A 12,471-nucleotide genomic window follows, 5' to 3' on the forward strand; every position below is an offset into this window, starting at 1 on the left:
TGAAGCTAATACAATATTAACAGGAATACAGGATTTGTTTGGGCACAAGCAAGCAGGAGAAGACAATTCACAGAATCAAAGACATTTATGGCACGAATGGTAAGTCAGCCCATCCTATCCATTGCAAAGAAATGTGACAACTCGACATCAATGTCCCTGAAAGTTACAGCTATGCAAATATTTATCCAATTACTTCATGAATGTGATGAAAGAGTTTGCCTCTACCACCCTGTGAATCATTTGTTGAATGAGATCATTATTTTCCCCAAACTCCTCTAATCCTTCTAACAACTAACAAATCTATCCCATTTGACAAGATGAACAGACTCTTACTGTTTCCTGTCTAGGTCTCACATAATTTTATATTCCTCAATTAAATGTTCTCGAAATATCCTTTGGTGCAAAAGAAAAAAAATCCAAACTAAACAGTCTCTCCTCATTCTATAATTCATCAGGTCTCGCAACACTCCCGTAAATCTCTATTCTCTCCAGTGCTATCCTATTCTTCCTGTGGCGTGAGACAAAGTACTCAAGCTGTGGCCCAACTAATATTTTACAGATTTCTTTCACAAGTTCCTTGCTCTTGTCCTCTATGATTTGGCTAATAAAAGTCAAATTGTGTTAGATCAACTAAGGTTACTCAAGGCGTTTTAAATGCTGGGTTCCCTGTAATGTTAGACAACGTCACCACCAAATGCAATATTCTTTCAGCTTTTTTAGTGAAGAGGGCTAACATTTTGTAGAGTCAAATGGCTAGATTGAAACTTTAGTCTCAAAAAAGCTCTTCATTTGGTAAGAAACCCACAAAACTAATTTGAAGTGAAGGCAAATAGACATTTTTGTGAGCGCTGCAGGAAAATCCTCAGTTTTCAAACATCAGAGCACAAATAATCACATTTTTAGTACAGTACATTTCATTTTGGCAGCTCAACAGAACATTAAAACCTAATTGCATACAAAAGTCATGGTGACAATGAATGTATTAACACACAATTTAAGTTTTATTTTACCACTACAATGTCAACCTGCCAGTGTTCAAATGTCTTAGTTTTCATAAGTTGAGCTGTGTGTGGCACTGCTACTTTGGCATTCGGATGAATCAACACCAGTAAATGCTTGTCCTCTCAGATACACAGTAGGATCCCATGGATTTGTTTTGCACAATGGACGTTTGCCTCTACCACCCTGTGTATCATTTGTTTAATGAGATCATTATTTTCCCCAAACTCCTCTGATCCTTCTAACAACTAACAAATCTATCCCTTTTGACAAGATGAACAGACTCTTACTGTTTACTGTCTAGGTCTCACATCATTTTATATTCCTCAATTAAACGTTCTCCAAGTATCATTTGGTGCAAAAGAAAAAAAATCAAAACTAAACAGTCTCTCCTCATTCTATACTGTAATTCATCAGGGCTCTCCAGTATCCGCAAAATGAATCCCACAAGAAACATTCAAATCAAGTCAACCATCTGGCTATGTCCTCAATGCCGTTCATGAAAATTCACTGTGCTCAAATTAATGCCAAATTTTCTACATTGAAATTGTGATTATTCTTCAAAGAACTCTGTTGGCTTATCAACTAATCTCTCCAGCTCATTTACGCGATGTTTGTCAGACAACGTGCAAAAATTGTTTAAATGATTAAAAAAAGCACATCTTTCATATCCCCAATGCTTCTTAAAGTACTTTGCTGCCAATTTTGACATTGAACCCCTTGCTACAATGGAGGGAATGTAACAATTAATTTCTGTGCATTAATATCATATAGTTATGTGATAAGTACAAATAATTTAAAAATATTGTGGAACAAACATTGGATGGGACAGCAGAACGATGTTCTTCAAAGAACAACCAGGTTAGTAGCATTAGGAGGGTAGCAAGGCCTCAGTTTGACATCTTATGAGAAATGGTACGCTTGATGGCAATATTCCCACAGGTCAATGTCAAGTTACAATAAAGATGTGATGCCTGAGAGAATATTCTTTATAAACCAACATGTTTCAGAATACAGTGGTCAGTTGGTCATCAGTTTTTATTTGCTAATCATACCTGAGTAACTTAAAATTAAAAAGAAGCAATTACATTAATTGGTTTTATGTTCAAGTGATTGTAACACTATATTGGGGTCGTAGATGCTAGGTGGAGGAGAGTGTTAGTAGATGGGGATTGGCTGGTTCTATGGTCGAGGAAGAAACGGAGGGCTTCAACACCATCCTTGTGGGGGATGGAAGTGTAGAGTGACTGGACATCCATGGTAAAGATGAGGGAGTGGGGGCCTGGGAACCAGAAGTTATCGAGGAGATGGAGAGCGTGTGAGGTGTCCTGGACGTAGGTGGGGAGGGATTTAACCAGGGGGGATAGGATGGAGTCGAGGTAGGTGGAAATAAGTTCGGTGGGACATGAGACAATGGGTCTGCCGGGACAGTTCTGTTTATGGATTTTAGGTAGGAGGTAGAATCGGGCCGTGCGGGGCTGGGGAACTATATTGGAACTACATGCCAATATACTTTCTAAATTATGGAATAAAGAATTAAAATAAAGAGTCAACTGAAATTCAAAGCTACAACAGGAATGTAGAGAACAGACCAAATTAAAATATGAATGGGAGTCTAAACATTTTGTTCAGGCTACAAAAGACTGATGTCTTTTATTGACTGAATTACTTTTATCAAAAAAAAAATTTAAAACTAATTTACAGTATAGTTATTATCTTGGACATGGAAAAGAGGGGAAAATGTACCGAAACACATATTTAATGTTTATAAGGATCTCTATGATAAACCATTCTAATACACCACACTCTAAAAGCAACCAAATATCAGTAAGTACTGGACAAATTTGATTTGAACATTTACAGTGTACATACCATGCCTGGCTTTCAATCCATTGTGACAAATAATGCCGAACTTCAATTGGAAAATGTTGCCCATACAAGGACTGCATCTGACGCAGAGCTTCGCCCTGAAGCTGCTGGGCCTGAATCCATACTGACATGGTCTAAGATCTGAAAGATAAATAAAAATCACTTACCAAACTACAAACAAAACAACCAAGTGAATATCCATTTACAAAAATCAATTTATAGAGAAAAAAAGAAAATAAAGCAATTGATTGCAATTTGCTCATATCAGACATTATGTGATTTTTTAAAAATCATTTTTTTAATTTTAAGGTCTTGTACCTTACAGTGATTCAAATAAATAGACATATACAGTATTTGTTGAAATTTTGTTCCACCAGGAATGAGTTTTCATTACAAAAGGAGGCTTTTTACTCTTGGATGCCGTGAAGAATAATCTTTTTTTCAATTACCGATGTGTAGCCTTTCAGCGGCATTTAATTGTACCAATTTATGAAGTTGATTAGCGTAATTCGAGATTCAATTTAAAAAAAAATACCGGGTGTACAATTTGAGATGATTCATTAAAGACAGATGCTTGCCAAATGATTCAATGAAATGTTAAATTGAAGCACAACTCAATGAACCAAAACAAACTTAAACGAGTGAAGCTCTGCACAAGTCGAGAAATACAATCTTGCGGGGTATTTTAAAGAAAAACTGGTGCAAAAAAGTGTTCATTGAACAATATGTAAGGTTTGAGAAGTTTTCCCTCATTCGGAAAGCAACACCAAAACCAAAGAGCTGCAGTTTGGACATTTTAAACGGGAGACTGGGGCTGATAGCGGAGAAAGGCTGCGGTCAGATTACCAAGGGATGTCACAATCTGTGGGTCCTAAAATGGCCGCAGGACCTCGTGACCAGCCACAAAAAGTAAAAACCTTACAACCCAGTCTCTAGGTTTCTGCAAAGCCACGGCCAGAACAATGGATGGGTATTGGCCATGCAGAAACCTGCGAAACCAGGTCGAAGTCCAGACACTGGGGCGCTGACATCAGCATACTCACAATGCCCCAAGCCGACCTAAACAGTTCATCTCGTTAAGGGGGCACAATAGCCCATAGAAAACTACCTGGTAGGTGATGGGAAACCAGTTAAACCCATCACCTCGCAACGAAATACCAATTAACACCGTCTGGCCACCCCCGGTACCCCCGGACATAAGCGCAGATCAGAGAGAACTCATACATATCTTTTTGAACAAAGAGATTCCAAGATCTGGCGGGAGATAGGACGGGTCAGAATAGTATAACTGGCCACGACTTTTGGGTTTGCAACTCAAGAAGAACTCGGTGCAAGAAGAAATACTGCTAGAAGAAACCTGCAACTCACGCAAGAAGGAAGTCAAAACGGATGCAGGAGGAAGAAAAGACAGGCAAGAAGAACGGATGCAAGAGAGAGGAACCGGCACGCAACTCGAGAAGAAATACTGCAAAACGAACAGCCAGTAACCCCAGTAATAGCCCCATGGTGAGCATGTACCCCAAATCCTGCATATCCTGGACATAGTTTAGTGTAGAGGGGAGGGTGGTTTGAATAAACGTGGGTGTGTAAAGGAATATGTGTTGGTCAATTTTGCGATGTGTCGTACGTTCCCCATCTTACAGTCGTGTATATGTCTTGTAGAACTGTGCGTTTTAGAATTCAGAGTAAAAGGTATTCATGTATATGTCTTGTAGAACTGTGCGTTTTATGATTCATAGTCAAAAGTATTCATGTAATTCGGTATGTGTCTTATAGATATGTCTTATAGAACTGTATAAGTATTCATGGACAATAGTCCCAAGCGCTCAATAAAAGCCTTTTTCATTTAAACCCTGGTTTTCAAATCTGGTCTGGTTGAATTTTTCTGCACTATAAACGCTCCTGCATCTAAGTCCAGTGTCTAGAACCGTAGGGGGTGAGTGGGTCGAACCACTCACGGGGAACCAGTGTGCGCGGCCTGGTCAAGGGATCAGAGCAAGGCACGGGGACCTTAGGTCGGGCGAAAGCTCGGCGCAGAAACCCCTTACAAATAAAAGAACAATATTACCATTGTGTGCAACCCAGTCACAAATGACAACTACTTTTCCTCTTTTGAGAAACATTACAAACCCATAAAAAGCAGCCTGCTAGTCAGAAAAGCTTATTGTGCCAGTATGTTCATTTTCTTTTATTCAAAAATTAAGTCTATTCATAACAAAATGCAAAAGAAAACAGTGCAAAGCTCTTAATACATTCTTATTGTTGGCCTACCCATTTAGCATTGTTGGTTTTATACAGAGTATGTTAGCCTTGTTTTGTACCTAACGCTACTGTCACTCATGGCCTTAGGGTGATACCCTCTTCTGTTCTATAACAGGTTTTCCCACTGGCCTCAGACCCTCAAAGTCAAGAAGCACAAGGAACCTAGGCTGTGGTCCTTTCCCATTGAACCTGTACGTTAGCTGCACCAAGTTTCAATGTGTTCCTTCAACAAGTGCTCCTGCAATATGGAAAGTGCCAGTTGATAGCATTCCCGTATGGACACAATTGCAGTCCTGAAAGACCAACAAGTTTCAGGCAGAGCACCTTTCACTGAGGTTGATGGTATTTCAACAGCAATCGATGTTTGTCGCAGAATGTGTCCCCGTTATCAGTCCAATAAAGAGATGGGGCAGTACTAGACTTATTCTTAAGGAATTAAGTCAGGTATGTAGTTGAAGTTTCAGTGGACAAGCTGTTTAGAGATGGTGACCATCACAAATTACAAATTCTAAATGAGAAAATTAAATTCTAATAAAAATTAGGTTCTGCACAAGCTGAGAAATACAACATTGCGGTATCGTGAGAAAAGTTCAACAAAACAATAGTGGTAAATAATGATAGCTAAGCCAATCTCTTTTATTTTAATGGAACATTGTAACTTCGCAAACATATATTACTTTGCTCCACTGTCTAGTACAGAGTAAATAATAGAAAGGAAATTGAGATTATGAATCGCTTTCTGCAGAATAAATAGGCCTCCATGTTAATCAAATATTTATGGAAACCTGAATGATAATCAATCATTACTATATTGAGGCTCAATTAATATATTCACCTGCACTTCAAAATATTTCCCGAAAACCAGCAAACTCCATCATCGAGATAAGGACTGTAACTGTGTTGGAACATTGCCTAGAAGTTCCCTTCAAAGTGAGACAATCTCTGAACTTGGATATGTTTCACCATTTCTTCAAAGTCTAGAACTGTACCATACAGTGGTGTGACAGTATCTTCATTGACTGCAGGACATTAGGGGAGCAACCTTAACTCAGTTCTCTGGCTAACAAGGACATCTGTCTCAGACTCCTATTTATTGACTACAGCTTCAACACCATAATTCTAATCAAACTCGTCTCCAAACACCTGGACCTAGGACTTGTCACCTTCTATAACTGGATCCTTGACATGTAGACTGCAATCAATAAGGACAGGCAACACGATAATTTTCAACCCCAGTACACGCAAGACTATATTCTCAGCCCCATACTATATTCCCTATGCACTCATGACTGTGGAGACAAATTCTGCTCTAAATCCATTTACATGTTTGCAGATGATACCACTGTAGTGGGCCAGATATAAAACATTGACAAAACGGGAGTACAGGAAGGAAATGGAAAGCTAAGTAACATGGTGTCAAGGCAACCTCTCCCTTAATGTCAAAAAAATGAAGGAGCCAGTCATCGAATACAGGAAGCAGGATGGAGCACAGTCTGTACCAACAGTACCGAGGTGGAAATTGTCAAGAGATTTAGGTTCCCAGGTGCAAAAACTTCACAATTTGACATTGTCAAAGCACATCAGCATCTCTGCTTCCTCAGAAGACTAAGGAAATTCAGATGTCCCCAATTTCTGCAGATGCACCATAGAAAGCATCCTAGATTGGTACAGTAACTGCGTGGTACAGTACATCGCAGCTTGGTACAGTAAACTGCTCTACCAAAGACATTGCAGTCATGGACACAGCCCAGTCTAACACATAAATCAGTCTCTCCCTCCACCTTATCAACTGCATCTATATTACATGTTGCCTAACAAAGACAGCCAATATCTTCATCAAGGACCACTTTTACCCCAGTCATTTTCTCTTCTCCCCTCTTCCTTTGGGTAGAAGATACAAAAGCTCAAAAGTACATACAACCAGAATAAAAAACAACAACTTCCCTGCTGTTATCAGATTCTTGAACAAGCACTCATATGCTGAAGATGTTTTCCAAATCGGCCAATCTACCTTATTGTGGCCTTGGCACTTTTTTGATCTGCACTTTCTCTCTGTAGCTGTAACTCTATATTCTGCATTATTTCTTTTCTCTTTTATACAACCTGTTGTACTCATGTATAATATTATCTGCCTGGATAGTATGCAAAACAAAGTTTCACCCAAGAGCAAGTTGAACCGAAGGGCCTGTTTCTATTCTGTAGGACACATGTATGTCAAATAATGAAACAAACACCAACACCAAATATTACAAAAAAGTGTTGTAATTAATCTCACAAATGCCTAAGAACAGTTCTTTCCTGCTAAAATGCAAAGGAAATCACTAATATTTCTTCAGATGTTCTACAAATCATACTTAGGCTTTACGCATTTTCACATCTTAACAGAAACCATAAATTTCAAACTTTGTCATTTCAACAAAAGGTAAAGAGCAAAAAATTAATAGATTAGCACAATCCTATAATGTACACTTTTGTTACAAAAGTAAAAATGGATTCAAATAGTTATTAAAGCATAGAAGGCGGCAGTAAGCTCATTGGGTCTGTCGGGTAATCTAGTCCAGCCCATTACCCACTCTTTCTGCATGGTCTTGCAAGAGTTTTTACCTTCAAACACTAACTAATTTCCGATGTTAAATCACAAATTTACATAATCAGTCGATTTGAAAACTCCAAAATTTGGAATATAGATGTGAAAATGAGACACATGTTGGAATGTCATATAAATGTATGCTAGATTAAACAGTGCCCCAAAAATTGAAAACTCAAGATCTTAAATAGGCTTCACATAAAATGCAGTGGCCTGGGTCTTCCATTGAGTATAACCATGGGCTCAAACTCATTTGCTATAGTACAGTAAATCCTATAGCAACCAAATGCAGAAAACAATCTGCTGTCAATCCTATCCTGTTCCTCCACAAGCTTTGCTACATGTCTCAGAGAGATTAGGTAGGAGGGAGTAACAAAGGGTGCAAAATTGGAACACTTACTTTCAAGAGTACGTTCAACACTTACTTACTGAGTGTACGACACCAAAAAATAAAACTTGCCCATTCAAGTACAAATCAACTGTAACAGTCTTAATTATAACCAGACTCGGAAAATTTACTTTCACAAACAGCATCTCATTCCTTCAGGAGTTAAATTACTGTGGGGGATTTAAAAATATTAAAACTGAAAACCTTTTTTTTTTTCTCTGTTTATGTTTCTTAATCCCACAGTGCTTTCCGTCTATTTAACTTTCCGTGCACTAAAATATTCCTATTCATGTTTCCGATTTCTACTTTGCATGTTTCATTAAAGCTTCTTCAGAATGAATGAGAAGCTTGCTGTTACCTACCATGTTAACGGAAGTCCCAGACTCCCTGCAATGGACTCTCAATAACTGCTGGTTGCAGCACAAAAGACCACTATAAGACTGCAGACACATATTTATAATGAACAGTGTGCAGCATTTTCCCTAACCAGCGAAAGTCATTAAACGAGGCAGTAATACTAATTCAGCACCACTCAATCTGTGGACACAAGCAGGGGACATTTGAAACTTAAACTGTTTCCAGTGCATTACACATAAATACAATATTCTCTACATAATTAAGGATATGGTTCAACAAAGTTAATGGTACTAATGATTTAACAAATTGGGTGATACACCAGCTCAGCCAGACAGTAAAATGGCACGGCTATTCGAGCCTCTGCCTCAGTTAAAGCAACCCAAGTTTCGATCCTGACCTCCAGTGCAGCCTGTGTACAACTTGTTCATTATGTCAAGAGAGTCAATAGTGTTTAACTGTCATATATATCGACAACGGAACAATTAAATGTCTACATGGCTCCCCTTCTAATATCCCCGTTTCTGCTCGTATCCTACAGGAGGGAAAAAATACAGATTAGAAAGTTAGTTGGTCACTGTAAATTACCCCAAGGGTATCAATCACTGGAAGAATCAGGGAAGAGTTAAGTCAATGTGGACAAAATAAAAAAAATTGTGGATCAGTGTAAATGTGTGCTTGATAGTTAGCGTAGACTTGGAGGGCTCGCAGATCTGCTTATGTGCTGTTTGACTTTGAGTAGCCTGTTATTTACATGTTCATAATATGTTGAGTATTTCCAGAACAAAGGAGGACCTGGCATGGAATACTTTGTAATTTTGTCAGTGCTCTTTATGTGGCGACGCTTTGCATTACTTGGGTATGCAAAACAAAGAATTTCACTTGATTTGTCATGTGACAAAGTATTCATTAATTCATTCATTCACTCAAATATTCACTCGCAATAAGATAACAACCTTGGACTAGTTTTTTAAACTGCACCTGGAATGTTCATTACTTGCCATTGCTCAAATTAGAACATAAATCGATGTTGATATTTGGCCATTTAATGCACAAATAATGCACAAATCAGGAAAATAAATCTCACAATGATTGAAAGGCATGGAACTATGATTGCTGGTTCTTGTGGACAGCATTCTGATGCAGTTGCAGGAGGCTGTTCCCAGCTCTGGCAACTTGGGTTCAACCCTGAGCACTGTAAATTGCTCCCAGGGAGAGTAATAGAATCTCTGAAAGTGGGAGGTGCAAGGTTAATTAGAACAGGCAAAATTATTGAAAGGACTGGCATTGCTCTATGAGGCAGCATGGATGCCATGGGCCAAAAAGACGCCATTCAGCGCTGAATGGGAACTGAAAGTTAAATAACTGAAGCATGATGAAAATTAAAGTTGTGACATTGGAATGTCACTAGACCAACTAATTTTGCATTTCTAAACTTCTCAGTGGTTTACTTTTATGTAAACCAAATAGGCTTTAAACATTAACTAATGTGTTATACGAGAATTTTGCCCGAACAGTCTGTGACCCATAGCGCTATGTTTAAGCCCATAGCGCTGTGGCACTATATTTAAACACCATTGCTGTGGCCGGTAGCGCTATATTTAGAACCAATAGCACTGCAGCCGACAGCGCTTTGTTTAAATTCCCATGCGTTAAGCTGACAGTGCTGTTTAAACTGTGTGCCAAACCGGCAGCGTTGTGTGGATTGCTTTTTGCGCCAAGTCTGTAGCTCTGTGTATTGCTTTACGCACCAGTCTGTGGCTGATAGCGCTTTGTTCTCAAGGAGGGGGAGGGGCCTCACTCGGATGCAGTCGTCTGCCATTGGTTATAGTTTAAATTTGGGAGTAACGCTATTAGCCAGGACTTACGGGCAGTTATTTCAACGGCTGATGTCTTACCTGCATAAAGGCAGGCACCAGTAAGGCAGAAGTTAGTTCATGTACGAGAGGGGTTCACCGACGGGTTGAGTCGCGATCAGCGCCGCGGATGGAGGCAGAGAGAGAGAGAGCGGTGTGTTGCTGTAAAACGGACCCCACATATCAAGACAAGTATTGTTTTTGTTCTCTCTTGTCAATAAAACTGATTTGTAACTAAACAGAGTGACCTTTTTTTCTGTTCTACTAGTCAGATCCTTGAACCTGTTCCCTTGAAACAATTGGCGAAATTGGCAGGATCTGATAAATAGAAAATGTTTGGTAAAAAGAAATAGCAAACGAGATGGTGCTGGTGTAGGCCAAGCACCCCCGCAGTGAGCTGCCTCCCTCATTGCAGGGCAGTCCGCAGCAGGCCGTGCTGCAGGTGGGACCAAGAACCTTGAGTCTTCAAGCTCCTCTAATGCTTTTAAAGGGTCAGGAGGGGGATGTTTATTGATATAAATTTCACTCGAATGGATCAACACTGGCATCTGCAGGATTTGATCGACTCATATTGTTTTGGAATGTACATGGCGACTGCGATAATTATGCTACATTGAAAGGTCACAGTGGAGCAGTGATGGAATTGCATTATAACACAGACGACAGCATGCTTTTTCCAGCATCAACAGACAAAACTGTAGCAGGGTGGGAGAGTGAAATGGGTGAAAGAATCAAGAGACTTAAAGGTCACACATCCTTTGTGAATTCAAGTTATTCAGCCCGACGGGGTCCACAGTTGGTCTGTACAGGAAGCGACAACGAAACAGTGAAGCTATGGGACATTCGGAAGAAGGCTGCAACCCATAAGTTTCAAAACAAGTGCTGGCAGCAATGTTTAATGACACAAGCGATCAGATTATCTCTGGTGGTATTCATGACAACATTAAGGTTGGGCCCTCCAACAAAACAAGTTGATTTCTATCATGTGTGGTCATACAGACTCGGTGACTACTTTGACCCTGAGTGAGGTAAAAGAGAACATCGCCAACCTCGCTGACCACATCCAAGAAGCTGTGGAGAAGATTCGAAGGGTCAGAGAACAGTACCACGACTACAATCCCTCGGGAGGATGGTGGCCTTTCGGGATGTTTGGCGGTGGTGGACAACAGCAGTGCTGTTAAGTAAACTGTAGGAATGTTCGGTAAACTGTTGGGACTGAAGGCAGATGAATCCCCAGGGCCCGATGGTCTGCATCCCAGAGTATTCAAGGAGGTGGCCCTAGAAATCGTGGACGCATTGATCATTTTCCAATGTTCTCTCGACTCTGGATCAGTTCCTATGGACTGGAGGGTAGCCAATGTAACTGCACTTTTTAAGAAAGGAGGGAGAGAGAAAACAGGGCATTATAGACCAGTTAGCCTTACCTCGGTAGTGGGGAAGATGCTTGAACTGATTGTTAAAGATGTTATAGCAGCGCACTTGGAAAGCAGTGACAGGATCGGTCAAAGTCAGCATGGATTTATGAAGGGGAAATCATGCTTGACTAATCTTCTGGAATTTTGAGGATGTAACAAGTGGAATGGATAAGGGAGAGCCAATGGATGTGGTGTATCTGGACTTTCAAAAAGCCTTCGACAAGGGCCCACACAAGAGATTAGTGTGCAGAATTAGAGCATGTGGTATTGGGGATGGGGTATTGACATGGATAGAGAACAGGTTGGCAGACAGGAAGCAAATAGTAGGAATTAACGGATCCTTTTTAGAATGGCAGGCAGTGACTAGTGGGGTGCTGCAAGGCTCGGTGCTGGGACCCCAGTTATTTACAATATATATTAATGATTTAGATGAGGGAATTAGATGTGACATCTCCAAGTTTGCGGATGGCACAAAGCTGGGTGGCAGTGTGAGCTGCAATTAGGATGCTACGAGGTTGCAGGGTGACTTGGATAGGTTGGGTGTGTGGGCAGATGCAGTATAATGTGGATAAATGTGAGGTTATCCACTTTGGTGGCAAGAACAGGAAGGCAGATTATTATCTGAATGGTGTCAGATTAGGAGAAGGGGAGGTGCAACGAAACCTGGGTGTGCTTGTACATCAGTCACTGAAAGTAAGCATGCAGGTACAGCAGGAAGTGATGAAAGCTAATGGCATGTTG

At 40.1% G+C, this 12,471-nt stretch overlaps 1 protein-coding gene and 1 pseudogene across 6 annotated transcripts in view; one reads left to right on the forward strand and one right to left on the reverse strand.

Moving 5' to 3' along the window:
- Positions 1–12,471, reverse strand: part of LOC144607750 (signal transducer and activator of transcription 5B-like) — a 97,509-nt gene that overhangs the window by 28,792 nt on the left and 56,246 nt on the right. For all 6 annotated transcript variants that reach the window (XM_078424793.1, XM_078424790.1, XM_078424789.1 and 3 more), the window contains one exon: positions 2,872–3,009. In XM_078424793.1, the coding sequence (XP_078280919.1) occupies positions 2,872–2,999 (128 nt within the window). In that variant the 5' untranslated portion in view covers positions 3,000–3,009. The remainder of the gene's footprint in view (positions 1–2,871; positions 3,010–12,471) is intronic.
- On the forward strand, positions 10,677–11,496 carry LOC144607552 (U5 small nuclear ribonucleoprotein 40 kDa protein pseudogene; annotated as a pseudogene).

This window comes from Rhinoraja longicauda, chromosome 29, assembly GCF_053455715.1.
Source record: "Rhinoraja longicauda isolate Sanriku21f chromosome 29, sRhiLon1.1, whole genome shotgun sequence".
NCBI classification, from domain to species: domain Eukaryota; kingdom Metazoa; phylum Chordata; class Chondrichthyes; order Rajiformes; family Arhynchobatidae; genus Rhinoraja; species Rhinoraja longicauda.